The 14,929-nt window shown below is 54.7% G+C and overlaps 2 protein-coding genes across 2 annotated transcripts; one reads left to right on the top strand and one right to left on the bottom strand.

Annotated features, from left to right (window-relative positions):
- The first annotated feature begins 2,938 nt into the window (after window positions 1-2,938).
- LOC128936081 (neuritin-like) lies at window positions 2,939-6,537 on the top strand. Its single transcript, XM_054274779.1, has 3 exons — window positions 2,939-2,987; window positions 3,356-3,503; window positions 6,012-6,537. The coding sequence occupies exons 1-3, from the start codon at window positions 2,939-2,941 to the stop codon at window positions 6,235-6,237; spliced, it is 423 nt and encodes a 140-aa protein (XP_054130754.1). The 3' UTR covers window positions 6,238-6,537.
- Window positions 6,538-10,177: 3,640 nt separating this feature from the next.
- Window positions 10,178-12,497, bottom strand: SYS1 (SYS1 golgi trafficking protein). Its single transcript, XM_054274644.1, has 3 exons — window positions 12,321-12,497; window positions 11,609-11,676; window positions 10,178-11,063 (listed from the first exon to the last, which is right to left on the bottom strand). Exons 1-3 carry the CDS (start codon window positions 12,480-12,482, stop codon window positions 10,823-10,825), a joined length of 471 nt encoding a protein of 156 aa, XP_054130619.1. The 5' UTR covers window positions 12,483-12,497; the 3' UTR covers window positions 10,178-10,822.
- Window positions 12,498-14,929: the final 2,432 nt, after the last annotated feature.

The following is a 14,929-nucleotide window of genomic DNA, read 5'->3' as shown; positions in this document are numbered from 1 at the left end:
CTTGTTCACAGCTCCGTGTGGCCGCGGGCAGCATCACCCTGTGGGCACCGTCCCTGATGCTCCCTGGCCGGCCCTGCCAGCGGAGGGGCGAGGAGGCAGCGCCGGGATTAGCTCAGGTCTCTGCTATGTGACACGTCTGTGTCTTTTGGCGGCAGGCGCTGCTGCGAGGCGTGGAGCTGTTTGTGCACTCTCGAGTTTCCGGAGCACCCCGAGGTCCCCAGAGCTCGCTGCATTCCCAGTTCCCGCTGCGGGGACGGCACATGTGGGTGCTGCCCGTGCAGAGTGACACGTCCCCAGATCCCTCGCTGTCGTGGCCCCTCCATCCTCCCTTGCCAGGAGGGCGTTGGAGAAGCACTGATATCATCGGCACCGAGCCTGACTCATCCTGGCTCTTCAGCACAAGCCGTGCCGCTCAGCGGGGCACACATTTTATTCCCATTAAACCATTGCAGGCAAGCCAGCTCTACATAATGATTTTTTTTTTTTTTTACTCCTAGCAAAGCGTGCCTGCCCCGGGCTAAGAGGTGAGAGGGGACAGAAGTGACGCGGGAGTCAGCGGAGAGTCTCCACTTCTGGTACGGAGCCCTAGGAATGATTCTTGCCAGAAACCCGCAGGGTCTGTCTCGGCTGCCGCAGCATCCCTGCCTGCCTGGTGCCTCCAGAGCGGGCTCTCAGCGCTGCCTTGTGCCAACAGCCCTTCCCCAAATGCCCCGGTCACCATCCCAGGTGGCAATGTCACCTCTCCTCCCCAGCTCCTGCCAAAAGACCCCAGGGGGGCAGCATCAAAGTGCCCCTGTCATTGTGAGAAAAATGTAAGGTGACTTGTTCCTCCTGCTTTTCCTGCTCAGGTTTTTCCCGTTTATTAGAGTTTTGGGGGGTGAGTCAGGAGCTGCGGGGTGAGGATGGAGCTGGGGAGGAATCGGCAGCTAAGGAAAGGCAAACCAGTTCCAGGCACAGGTGAATCACTTGCTGGTGAAAATACATCTTATTCTCTGGGAGGCATGCGTGGATGGGGTTGGGAGTGAGCTGCAGCTTGACTCCATCAGAAAATTGTGGAGTCAAGAAAAAAAACAAGGCAAGGCAAGGCTGCTTTTCCAGTAAATGAGGCGATACACTGCAAGGGAGCAGCCTGCAGCCGGCAAAGCTCCAGCAACCCGTGGTCCTGCGGCTCCCTTAAAAGGGGCGATTTTAGCCTGGGACAGCGGGGAGACAGAAAAGCCATAAACACCCTCAAAGGAATGTGGCTGCCGAGAAACGAGAATCTCCGCAGGCGAGGCGAGGTGGGGGGAGCCTGGATGGGGTTTGCACCAGCCCGGAGCCAGCCTGTTCCTTGGCCGTGCCCTGTCCCGAGGGAGCACCCCGTGTCACAGGGCTAACAGTCCCTGTGTGGTGCTGGGACAGGCTCCTGCCAAGCCCCGGGGGTGTCGTGTCCCCACATCCTCGGGCTCCGTGCCATACAGACATTCCTGCTTGCCAACTGCTGGCACGGGGGCAGGTAGAGGTGCTGTGGGGACAGCAGGACACCAGCCTGGGTCACAGGAGGAGCAGGCAGGGCTGGCAGAGGGTGCCTGTCCCAGAGGAATTCCCTCTTCATCATATCCCACTTCTTTACGGGCAGCTGAGCTGCTCTGCACAGGCTTTGTTTTAGCGCCATGGAGCAGCCCCGTGTGCCCTGGGGCGTTGTGCAGGTTTTTGGGAAGAGCCCTCCGGGCTGGCTTGTCCCTGCAGGTAGCTGTGGGCATGTGGGGACACCTCTGGGCCAGGCTCTCCCTGCGTGTCCCAGGCTGGTGGCAAATGGGATGTGCCTGACTGGAATGACCATGCTGCTTGATTTTCTCACAGGACTGGTGAAGATGCAGCACGTGGCACTCGTCTGTAAATAAATGTTGTAGTTTGTTGGTTTTGTTGATCTTTCATAAAGAGTCTTTGGTTTTACACGCCAGCCCTTTTTGCATTAGATTTGGGTACATGCAGTGTTTGCAGAGTTGTGGTTTCCAATTGCTCTGGGTTGCTGGGGCTGGGGGTGTCTGGGTGTGGTGGCACAGCTGCCCTGGGGGTGAGGGTACCAGGGCACAGAGGGGTCCCACTTATGAGGGTCCTGGTACCAGTCATGTTCATGGGCTGGTGCAGAGCAGTGTCCCCAAGAGCAAAGCTGTCACCAGCAAAGAAAGGGGTCTGACAGCACCTCCACAGCAATGCCACCAAAGCAGGCAGGAAACGTTCTGTTCCCCTTCCTGCTGGAGCCAAAGGGATTCCTGGAGCAAGAGCTGGGATCAAGCTAGACATGCAAAATCCCAATTCATGCCCCAGAGACCACGCAGCCTTGGGAACCGCTGAGCCAGAGTCTGGGCAGAAGGTTTTGGAGCTGTAGGTGCTGATGTTTACTCCTTTGACCCTTCAAACGCTTTGGGTTTTGCTTCCCACCCTTCACTGTGCTCTGCTGTGCTGTTCAAGAGACTCAGTGAAGAGTTCCTTGTCCTGCCCGGAATCCTGCTGCTGGCAGCGGGCACTGTCCCATGTCCCCGACTCGGTCACACCCGGAGTGGGCAGCAGAGGCTGCGGTGGGCAGGGGGTGGGGGTCTTTGGGGTGAGGATGCTGGTACGGGGTGCCGTGTTCCCGGAGGTGGGTGCAGTGTGGGCAGCGCTGGGTGCTGGCAGAGTCCCGGCCCGATGCGATGCGGGGAGGTGCGGGGCTCGGGATCCCGGGGCTGCGGGTGAGGGGCCGGGGGTGCCCCTGGACGCTCGACAGCCTCGGTCCGGCCCCTTCCTTAATTAGCCGCGGCCGGAGCCGCTCATTAGCGGCGGCTGGGGACGGGTGCCCTCCCCGTGGAGGCGGGAGGAAGGGGAGCGCTGCCGGCCCCGGCGGTGCGGGCACCCGCACGGGCACCGGAGCTGGCACCGGCAGCGGAGCGGGGCTGGAGCCCGAGCCCGGCGGAGGATGGGGCAGCGGCAGCGGCGGGGCCCGGCCGTGCTGCTCCTCGCCCTGGGTGAGGGGTGCGGGGGTCGGGGCGGGGGGACCGGGCGGTGTCCAGGGCAGGGGGGATGCGATCAGGGTTCCCTCCTTCCCTCCCTCCCTCTCTCCCTTGGTCCGGGCGGGTCCGCGCGGCTCCCCCATCGCTGTCCCCGGGCCGGGGGTGCCGGTCTCGGGATGGCAGCCCGGGCTGACCGGGCTCGGGTCGCCCCGTGCCCGCCGGGCTCTGGGCACCCCCCGACAACGCCGGGCACAGCCGGGGGGCAGCGGGGTTGGGGCTGTCCCGCGGGGAAGGGGCGCTCGCCCAGCCGGGCACCCCGGAGCGGGGGTTCCGGGCTCTGTGCCCAGGGGTCCCGGTGCTCACCTCGCCCCCGGGGCTGGCAGGGCACCTGGCCGGGCTGCTGGCAGCGGGACCCGCCTGTGCTGACGCTTACCGCGGCCTCTCGGACTGCGTGCTCAAGCTGGGGGACAGCATGGCTACGTACGAGGAGGAGGAGGGCATCGAGCTGCAGGGGCTGCACAGGGTCTGCAGGTGAGTACGGGGCATGGCCAGCCTGGCTTCTGGCAGTGCCCGTGTCTGAAAGCTCCTGCCCTCTGGGTCCCGTCGTGCATGCACACACACATGGGCTCCACACCTCACTCCAGTTTCACATTGACCCAGCGAGCTTCTTTTCTCCATCCATCCATCCATCCATCCATCCATCCATCCATCCATCCATCCATCCATCTCCTACCTGTGTCCCACCGGAGTTTGTATCCCTGGTCCTTGGCAGCAGCTCCAGCCCCAGCACTGATCCCATCAACCCCTGTATGCCTGCAGCCAGGAGGAGCGGGGCTGGAGGGACCCGACCTATTCTGCACCCCAGGAAAGTCTCCCCTGCACCCCAGGTTTCTGTCAGTGCTCTGTCCCGGTGCCCAGTGCTGCCAGGGGCAGCCCAAAAGAAGTTTTCTCCCTCCCTGTCTGGACCCTTCATCCTTCAGGCTTCGATTTGTTCCAGCCCTGGTTTGCCCGAGTTTGTAGCGGTGCCCTGAGATGATGATGTTGGCAGGATGTCAACTGTAACAGAGCTGAAGAAGAGCTGGGCAATGAGGGGTGGTGTTGGGCAGGTTTGGAGTAAGGTCTGCTTAAAAAGCAGACGAGGAGAAGCAGCAAGGTGGATGTAAAATGTTTGCAGAGATAAATGGAGGCAGCTTTGCATCTCCAGAGGAGCTGTGGGGAGTGAACGGGAGTTACAAGGAAATGCCGATAGCAATGAAGGGAAAACCCAGGTGCCTGGGGGCGGTGGAAACCTGGCAGAGCGAGGTGGAGGGCTGGGTGCCCTGGGGTCAGGCTTTCTGTGCTGCTGGAAACCACCCTGCAGGCTGGGACCTGCTCTGTGCTCCCCCTTCTGCAGGAGAAACCCGGATCGGGATGAACAGCCTCCCTGGGGCCTGCCTCTGGGTGGGCTGAAATGGGAGCTGCTCTGGTTTGGACAGAATTGGTACTTTTTGGGTTGTTTGGGTTTTTTAAAAAGGAGGCTTCTTGGTATTAGAAAACACCCAAGCAGTCAGTGTAGTCCATGCTGCTGCTGGAGGAGAGATTCCTTTGCTGAAGCTCATGTGAAACGTGTGATCTGGATTTTTCCTGCAGCCCAGAGGCACAGACCATCCCCAAAGAGGTCCTGGCATCTTCCCTGGCAGGAAGCTGATGATGTCCCAGCTTCCTGCCAGGAAATATTTCTGAATTATTTGCCTTTGACACCCAGCCTTATCCATTTCTGGAGCTGGTCCCCTCTCCAGGAGGGTGGCTGTGAGGGATGGACAGGGCACCAGGAGCTGCTCCGGGGGGCTGCTGGTGCCTCAGCTCCGTGTGCAGCCTGCCTGCCTGAGCAGATGGGGGCTGTGGAGGGTGAAAGGCTGGGAATTGCCATCCCAGCTGAGAGCAGATCCAGGCTGGAGTTGTCATTCTCCTTCACCTTCCTGAGCTTGTCTTGCCTGAAGACATGGGGCAGGTTTAACTCTTACCTGTCTGAGCTGTCTGCTGCTGCTGCAGGTTGGGAGTGAGCACTGGAGGTTGCCAGGGCTGGCACCAGCTTTTCTCATTATCTGGGGACGTTTATTCTGCCACAGTGACTCGGTTTAATGAACTCCCTCACAGCTGGCGCTCTGACGTAAGCCCCGGCTCTGAGCAAGCTGAGTGCTCAGGTTTGCCTGCCTGCACAAAGTGTCATCCCCAGCACAGGGCACAGCACAGCACCGTGCTGTCCTTTACAGGTGCACAGTGTCCCCTCCCAGCCAGCTGGACTGCATCCCCCTCCTGACAGGCGACATGTGTGCCTGGTGTGTTGGCAGACAGGGCAAGGTGTCAGAGCTATTGCTGCTGTCCTGCAGACTCCTGTTTACAGCTTGCAGGGAGCTGGGCATGGTGCCAGCCCCAGCCCATGTGGGACAGGACAGCAGAGCAGCTCCTGCTTTATTCCTGCAGGACCACGGGTTGTCTTTGCCTGTTTTCTCTTTTCCTTCTAGTAGTCTCCAAAAGCCTCTTTGCACTGAACAGCTTCTACTTGTGAAAGTAATACCCAGCAGATAAATGGAGATGATTCTAATGAGAACACAGTGACTAACTCCTGCTGCCCCTGCCCGTACCTCAGGAAAGCTGAGACAGCCTGTGCGAGCTCTTGTCCTTCTCCCTGCTTTGTGCTCCCATCTGCCCTTGACTCTGCTTGGAGAAAGTGATGAATGAGATGTGCTGGGCCTTTGTTTGCAGCCTGTGTGAGATACTCAGGGAAACATTTGTTGATGGAAAATAATGGATTTTATTGACTTCCAGAGAAAAGGGAGGGGGGAATAAAAGGAATAAATAATTTCAGTGCTTTGAGATTTGGAGTTTTAGCCAAGATGCTCTGGGAGATGATGGAGGGGATGAATAGTCTGGGAGGCTTGCACAAAACACAAGGGCTGTTGCTGCTCAGAGGGCAGGCTCAGGGCAGCAAGGCTCTGCCTGGCATCCAGCACCGTGGCAGTGCAAAGGGACTGACAGTGTGGTGTCTCCTGGCTGCAGGTATTGGGATGAATTCCACACCTGTGCCCTGACAGTGCTCTGGGAGTGCCAGAAGGAAGCAGCAGCTGTCTGGGAGACGCTGAGAAGGGAGTCCAGAAAAACCAAATTTCAAGGCAGCTTGTTTGACCTGTGCAGCCCCAGCATGGCCCAGAGCTCTGCCTGGACCCACGTTCCCAACATTTCCATGCTCAGCATCCCTCTCATCGTCACTTGGCTGAACTTATGAACTGCAGCTCTGTGAGTACCCCAGCAGAAGTGGTGGCAGGGTGTGGCGTGGCACCTTTCTGATGTGTTTTCCAAACCTTGGAGGAATACACTGTGTGGAGCTCAGAAACTCCCAGCTCCATCCTGCACCTGTGAGACATGGAAGAGCTTGGCAGCATCTCCAGGGTGTTGAAATTCCTCTGTAATTCGGAGTAACTCCTCTCTCTCACCCTTCTGCCTGAAGGCACAGGCACAGATCTGGCTGTCGGGAGATTTGGGAACTTGTAAATACAGGGCACAGGATTTGGGGAGAAATGATAAATTCTGGAAAAAGGATGAATGCTGGATACTTCTGCACTCTTATGGCAACTGGAAGGAAACCTGTTCACTTTGCTGACTCTTTCCACCAGATCAACTCTCCAGGGTTTTGATTTGGACACTCAAAACAAGATGGGTATTCTTCCCACTGCTCCATGAGGTGCAGGGGATGGTGTCTGTCCTGTCACAGGCTGAAGGGAGACCTTACTGCCCTGTGCTGGCCTTCCTTCTTTGAGGACATGGTAAAACCCCTGCTGAACAACAATCACAGTTGCATGACTTCTCTTTGGACACATCTGAATTCCTGAGTAACTTCTGTGTCATGTGTAAATCCCTTTTCTATGGACAGAGGTGAAAAATATTTGGGGGGAGAGGGAGTATCAAGCTAGGAGGGAAAAAGGGATTTATAGCAACTCCTCTGCTTTAAAGCTTTCCCCAAGGTACCTGTAAGCAGCTGTGGGTAGAAGTGTGTAATTCCAGAGTATTAAAGTTTGTTGTAGAGCCAACAGCGTGGCAGAAGTTATTTGTCCTTGCTCTTGCTCAACAGCACAGTCTCCTCTTGTCTCCTTTGTGGCTCAGAGTGTTGTCAGTTTTGCAGCTTCAGTACAAGCATGGAAGCATTTGGAACAGAGAGGTGTTTGCAAGTGATTTCTGAATATGTTGGAGAAACATAGAAATATTATTGGTTAGCCCAAGGCAGCCTGTATTCTAAGGATGCTGATGGATCTCTGTGACCTGCCATGGGGTGTGTGCTCAGTGTGAGCAGGGAAACCAGAGCCCTGCTAACTCCACAGATCCCACCAGATGCGTTCCAGGCATTGGGCAAGCTTCTGGAGCACAGGATCTTAGTCCTAACAGTGCTGCTGGGTCATGCTGCTTTCCTCTGGCATTCACGTGTTCTTCCTCTTACCTTCACCATCCCTCAACACTCTGCTCCTGCAGCAGCAGCAGGAGACAATGAAGAAATTGGAGCAAATTCCAAGAAATAAGCCAGAGCAGCTGGTGTTCAGACAGCACTTCAGTGCACAAGTTGTTACTTATGTATTCAGTACTCAGCATCTGGGGCACAAAGCCTTGGGGTGAGCAGTGGAGAAAGGGTAAATCAGAACATTGTAAAACCTGGAGTGAACCACTCAGATGCTTCATTTTTCTCTTTGTACTCCAAGCCAACAGCACTGTTTGCTGTTTCATCCTGTTCCCCTTTCCCTGTTAACTTCAGTGGCTGGGGAAAGCTGAGGCAGGGGAGGGTGATGTACAACCAAGACTGGAGTATTTTGGCTCCAAATCCTGCTCTTTGTTTAGAACAACTGTTTAATGCCATTAGGAAAAGAAATAAGCACAGCCCCCTAAAATCCCACAACCCTTGCCTTGTCTTTGAATTTGGCAATTCCTCTCTTAAAATTTTCTACGTTGAAACAGCTTTGGGAAAAGGGAATGTAAAAGAATCAGATTGGCAAGAAATCTTTCTGCAAAACCATGGATGCAAATGGCTGACTGCCACTGTCTCTGAGAAGAACAGGTCTTGGGACATATCTTCCCTGGAAGCAAATCCCTCAACTATTGCACACAAAAAAACCCCCAAAGATTCATTAAGAAACAAAGACCATCTGCCACTGTTCTGGTATGGAGCAGATTTTTTTTTTGTAAGCCAAAGGTGCTTCTAAATCTGACTGAAAGCATGTGAGAGAAAACTAGGTCTCACAGTATGGGAGTGATGAGTTTCCTCAATCAGTATTTCAATTTTAGCAGAACTTCCTCTATGACTAGGACAATTAAAGTAGAAGTCCTTAGGAAAAAAAAAGGAATACACAGGTTCATTTTTCCTGGGCAGTCAGCAGCCTTTCAGAAAGATTTCTGATCCTACAGCACACTTCATGCTGGTGTAGTGCAGCTCCTGGGATGTCCTGCAGCCTCAGTGTTAAAGCCCCATTTATCAAGGGTTCTTCTCATGGCCTTGCTGTGAGTTTCTCCAGATACAAAGCTGTCCCCAGATCTCCCCTCCAGGGGAGCTGCTGAAGCTGTCACAGCATATCTCATGTATTCAAAAAGAAATGGGTTAAGTGTTCTTTAGTCCAAAGTCTTCACCTTTGTTCCTGCAGGGGAACAAAGGTGGCAGCTCTGATAATACAGACCCACAGCAACCCTGGGAGCAGCTGGAAGAACGTGGCTTTGTCTCCTTGCTCTCAAATTCACTGTAATTAATCCCCAGCTCCTGCTTGCCTCAAGAACAGCCCTGAACACAGCAGTTCACACGAGGCTTTGGTGGGATATGAAGCCTTGAAGTGAACCTGCAAGCTTTCCCTGTCCCTGCAGGACTGGGATGTTCTTTCTCAAGAATAGCACCACGAAGCAGCAGAGGACAAAATGACCCTGCAGGAGTTTTAAAACACGACGACTAACAGCACGGCAGTGCTCGTCACCCCGAGGCAGCACTGCCCTCTGCTCCTCACCCTGATCCCAACACAGCACTCCCTGCTCCTTTCTGAGGGACATACTGGCACCTACTGGAGACCAGTTTACATCCAGCCTGAGGTGACTGGGACAAAGGCAAGTATGCTTGTATGTGAAAAATGAGATTTTTAGAAGGGATGGACTGTCTTGGTGCAGGGGCAGCCCTAGGAAGTGACCTTTGGGTGGCCCTCCAGGCTGGCTCCTGCCCAGAGAAACACTTGTGTAAACTCTTCCCTCTGAAAGCTGCTGCTGTTTGAAACTCTGCTTACAGGGGCTCTGGTCAGCATGGGCTCCTGGTGAAATCCACCAGTATAAAAAGTGCTGGTTACACTTGTTTAGACAGAAATCTTCCTTTGGAGACCTGCTGAGCATGTAAAGCAGCAGGATGCCATCCTGCTCTATTACAGTGTCTGAGTGTGAGAGCAGGGATTGAAATACAGCTCAGCTGCCCAAGAGCAGCTTCAGAGAGTTTATCAGTCTCACATCATCCCACCACTTTTCAACAAATTGAATTAGCAAACAATTTCTGCAAATTAAAACTTACAAATATTAACATACAAAGGGAAGTTACTGCAGCAAGATGCTCCACAGGAGAAAAATCTGTCTCTAGACCTGGCTTTGCCCTTGTTTGGGGTTCCACATGGCCATCCCTCAGTGGAAACCAGGCAGGATGTGGGGCTGCTTGCTTGGGCTGCTGGATCTGGAAGAATCGCCCAGCTCTGGACCCTCAGCAGTAAGGGGATGTCCCTGCCTGGTGAAGTTTATTTGAAGGATCTCTAAATACTCAAGAAATCACAACAGTCTCTTACTTAACATCACCTCTACCTGGCAAGACCTGTTGCTGGACTGCTGAAGCCTGATGGGAAAGCCCATCCAAGGAAGAGCATCATAGCTCCAGGACACTTCTGCAGGTTTCCCCAGGGCAGCTCCAGGCTCAGGCTGCACATGTGGAGATCCTGGACTGCTGACACTCCCCCTGAAGTGGGGCTATGCCAGCTGACTTCCCCAGACAGCACTCAGTGATGCCTTCCCTCCAGAGCAGAGGTATGAAATGTTTATTGTAGGAAGTTTTATGTGCCCCAGACAGTGGGCACCTGACAGCCAAGTGTTCTCTGGCTGCATCCTCCTGTTGCCATGATACAGACACTCTGGTATTTCTTCAAGTGCTCAGCTTCCCAGGAGAGCCGTAACACTCACAGCAACATTATATTTTTATTATTACAAAAGATTTCTTCAGCAAACTGCTGTCTGTCACCTCTGTGTATCAAACATGGAAACAGCAAACAAACCCATCTAACGTTACAGGTTATTATTTAGTGTCTCAGCTGGTGATTCAGGTAAGTACAACTGTTTTCTTTCTCCCCATCCATTCACTTCCTTGACTCTTTTCCCAAGCAAAGCCCAAAGAAGTCACAGATTGGAAGCAGCAGCTCCCAGCCCCACTGCTCAGCGTGGCAGCTCCAGCAAGAAGAGCTGACCACTGTGTTACCCATCAGGGCACTCCCACATTGTTAAATTCCAAATGCTCCTCACGCACCGAGTTTTGCTACCTGGCCTTGAACAATCTCACGAGTGAAGAGCTGAAGGGCACACTCTCCATCCAGTCCATATTAATACTTTGTGTTAACAAAATAAACTTCTGCTCCTCCCCTGCTGTCAGCCGATGCCAGAGGAGATGCTCACACTCATGCAGTCACCGAGGTCCAAAGGAAAAAAAAAAAAACCCAAAACCATAAAGTCTGAACAGACCTGCTGTGCTTCTTGAGGGATGATTCTGAGGCATTGGATGCATTGTGCTGGGAACAATGACAAAACGCAGCGCGGTTGCCAGCGGCAGTCTATACGTTGGATTTGGGGGCGGAGTTGAGAGGGATCTCCCGCAGCTCTATTCTCATGCACAGGTACTCGCCGATGGCCGCCATCAGCGCCGTGCACACGATGTGCACCAGCCACCACGTCAGCGTCGAGGGGAAACGCGAGTTGTAGATCCAGCAGCCCAGCAGGTGGAAGAAGTGAACGGTGACGGTGAAATCCAGGCACTGCTTCCCTCGGCGGATGAAGTACAGCAAGCCCAGAGCGCTGCAAAGCAAAGGCCAGGGATTAATGAACTCCACCAGACCTGTGGAAAAGGTGCTGCAGCAAGAGCTGTCAGCAGTTCTCACTGCTGATTTTGCAGTGGGTTTAAAACTTCTTCAAATATTTTAAGAGTAGGTTGTTTCTGACCTCTCTCCTGGCTGCTGCAGCAAGACTTGCAGGCTTACAGCTTTTAATTATGTGATGGTAGGAAAATTAGATTTTAGTGCAGAGAACAGGCAGGAATTTATACACTGTCTCCTAATACATTAGTGTTTGCTGAAATCCATTAATTCTAACTTTTAGTAAAATCTCCCATGAAAGCACATCTCATTCCCAGCTGGGAAACTGAGACAGAGAAGTGAAATGACTTTTCAGGTTCTAGAAAGCCAAGAGTCAACAGTTCCCAGCTGCCCTCGGCAGACACGCTTAAGAAGGCACAGGGATTTTGGGAGATGTTTGGAGAGAGGCAGTACAGCACACTGAATTCTTTTACAGCTTAATGGCATGAAAGGACAAGATACAGGAGCTCCAGCTAGCTGCAGACTTACCAGGTGAGTGCATTGAGGATGAAAGCCATCATGGAGAGCCTCCCCGGCGGGGTTGAGAAGCCTAAAATCTACATGGGACTATTAGTAGGAACCCGCGGCACAAATCGCAGCCCGAGTCTCCCGTGGCACAGCCCTGCATGGATCAGGATCTACAGGAGGAGCTGGACATGTCTGTCCGTCTGTCTGTCTGTCTGTCTGGGGGCACCTACGGGAAAGGGAAAGGTCTGGTTCTGTGCTGAGGGGAATCCCCTAAACTGGGGGTGGAGGGTGTGCGTCCATAGTGGGGTTGTTTCTAGGGGGTAGGGAGTATTTATACCGGGGTACCTATAAAGGGTATCTCTATAAGGGGGTGTCACCTACAGAACGAGGTGCTCCCTCTCCACAGGGGCACCACCTGCACAGGGTGTCTGTCCCTATATGGGGGTACCCCCCACCACACACCGAATTGCTGTCTCTGCCCCGGGTACCTATTGAGAGGGACGGCTTTACCTCCACACTGGGGCACGCACACAGGACAGGTCTGTGCATTGGGGGGCTGCTATGGGGCATGGGAGCCCTGAGCGCACACCGGGGTGCTCCCAGGGCGGGGAGCTGTCCCTAGCACCGGGAATGCCCACACGGCAGCAGTCTCTGCCTCCCTAGAGAGCCCCAGCAATCCCCCCGCTCCAGGGGCCTGTGCCCACGGCGGCGGCTTCCCGGGGCGCGCCCTCACCTCGTCGCTGAACACCTGCTGGAGGGAGGGCCCGGTGCTGCCCAGGGTACCGAGGAGGGCGAGCCAGAGCCCGAGCGAGCTGTAGTATCCCGCCTGCAGCAGCACCATCTGCGCCACGATCAGCGCGGGGTCCCACACGTAGCTGCGGAACTGCGCCGCCATCGCCCGCCCGCCCGCCGCCCGCGACGGAAGTGCCGGAGGTGCCGCGCCAGAGCGTCCCCTGGCGGGGGGGAGGACCCGCTGCGGCCCGAGCCCTGCCCGCTGCCCCGAGCCCGCTCGGTCCCGGTCCCGATTCCGATTCTGACTCCCTTCGATCCCGATCCTGACCCCGCTCGATCCCGATCCCGACCTCGCTCGGTTCCGGTCCCGGTCCTGATCCCGATTCGGATCCCGATCCCGACCCCCCGCTCGGTGTCCCCGAGCCCGTTCGGTCCCGATCCTGACCCCAGCCCGCTGCCCCGACCCTGCTCGGTCCCGATCCTTACCCCCTGCTCGGTGTCCCGATCCCGATCCTGATTCTAACCCCGCTCGGTGTCCTCGATCCCGCTGGATCCCGATCCTGACCCCGATCCCGACCCCGCTCAATCTCGATCCTGACCCCGCTCGATCGCGAACCCGACCCCGCCCGCTGCCCCGACCTCGCTCGATCCCGATCTAGATCCCGATCCCGACCTCGCCCGCTGCCCCCGACTCGCAGCTACAACCTCCGACCCTACTGCCCTCTGTGCCCGGTGTCCAGCATCAGCTCTCCCACATCTGCCTGCCAAGGGCGTCCCCAGCCCTGTCCCCTGCCCTGGGCCGGTGCCTTCCGTAACTTGGCTAAAGGTTGCAAAAAGACGCAGAGTCCCACTCCTGTGATCAGCCCTTGGCTGCGGGGCTCGGTTTGGTGCCTTCAGTGAGCCGCAGTGTTTGCTTGGCTCCAGGAATGAGATTGTCGCTGTGTGAACAGTGAAATTCCTGAGGTTTTGTGGGACAACAAAGGATTTTGCAGATAAGGCTTCCCCAGCCCTGCACTGGTGTCAGTGTGTTCAGTAACGTGGCCGAGCAGCCCTTGCTAAGGACACAAATACCAACCATACAAGAAATTGTTGTCCCCGGGTATTTCCTTTCATTTCCAGGCCAGTTCCTGTGGGCGCTGAGGCTCTTGGCAGCTGCTGCCCAGCTGCGCTCATTTTAGCTCTAGGCCATACCACGATGTTGTTCCGAGTCCTGGTGTGCCCTGGCAGCACCTTTCCATTACAGGGCTGGGTCGGGAGGTTTCTTCTGGTACGTGCTGATATCTTTATTTGGCCTCATGACATGGCCAGGTGCCAGACACCCTCATGCTCCACTGTACCCCTTCTGTGATCAGCTTCTGGCTGCTGGGGCTTGTTGTGAGCTGTCCTGCTTGCTTGGCTTCAGGTATAAGAATTGTCACTGACTTAATAGCAAATCCCCAAGGCTGTGTGGGACAACGGAGCATTTTGGAGATAAAATCTGTGCTGGAAAAAGGAGAGGAGGCACCCCCGGGCTGTTTCAGTCCATGGGGGAGTTGCCACAAGAGCCGTTTTCACCTGGAAAAGAGAGCAGAAGGAATAAAAAGGGGAATCCAGGTTCTGAGGGAGGTGGTAGGCTCACATCAATTGTGGGTGTGGAATATGCTGGCTATGGGAACACAGATTATGATCTCTGACAGGCTCTCATGACGTTTTTTCCATGCCTCGTATGGGAAGTTCCCTATGCAGCTCTGCTGTATGTTTTCCTTTCCTCATTCTGTCAATTTCTGTGCTGAGCCAGGTTTGACACATTTTGTTCCCTGTTCCCTGACCATTTCCTAGGAAAGATTGTGCAAGGCAGAGGCGCATGTGTGGTGGGCGTGGGCCACTATTGCCGAGTTCTCACTTAGGCCTTTGGAGAATCTATTTTTTGCAGAAGCTCAGCCAGTGTAGAAATGAACAGGGGAAAATCCCAGCCCTGTCAGTGCTGTCTGCTGCCAACACGTTGCTGAGCATAAATTGTGAGGCTCGACACTTCCTCTGTTAATTCTTGGTAGAAATTGGTTTCCTTTCCTGAAATCTGCTGTGTTTGGCTCTCAGAGACATGCAAGCCATCACCTAGATATTAATTATCACTTACCTATTTCTTTTATAGTCCCTCATAGGACTAACTTTCCTTTGCCAGCAAAAATTTTGTCAGTTTAGACAAAGCTGACTAAAGCTCCAAGCTAATGTAAGGTAGCACTGTTGGTATCATTGTTGGTTATCTTTCCACAGCCAAATATCTGACTTATCCACAAGTCCATGGTATCACACGATACAAGCAGGTGTTTTGGGAGGTGTTGACTTGAATTGCTTTGGAATCTGAGGCTCCTCCCTGCTTGGTTGCTGCCCTTGTGACTGAAGGTATGGAATAGCCACAGGTGAGCCTGAGGTGAGATTTGAGGCTCCCTCCTGCCCCGGACAGACAGAGTTCCCATACGGACACGGGGAAGGGCTGTGGCACAAAGACATTTGTGCTGTGACTCAACTGCAGTTGAGTTTGTGAGCTTGTTTCCTGTCTGACTTTGTGACAGCATCTTTCATGGTCATGTTTGTTTGTTCCTGCTCCTGATTTGGCTCTCTCACCTCTCC

Source organism: Melozone crissalis, unplaced genomic scaffold (assembly GCF_028551555.1).
Source record: "Melozone crissalis strain CALT ecotype California unplaced genomic scaffold, PUWL_Pcris_2 ptg000017l_1, whole genome shotgun sequence".
NCBI lineage: Eukaryota > Metazoa > Chordata > Aves > Passeriformes > Passerellidae > Melozone > Melozone crissalis.
Note: the sequence above shows the minus strand (reverse complement) of the source record. Positions and strands in the feature narration are given on the sequence as shown.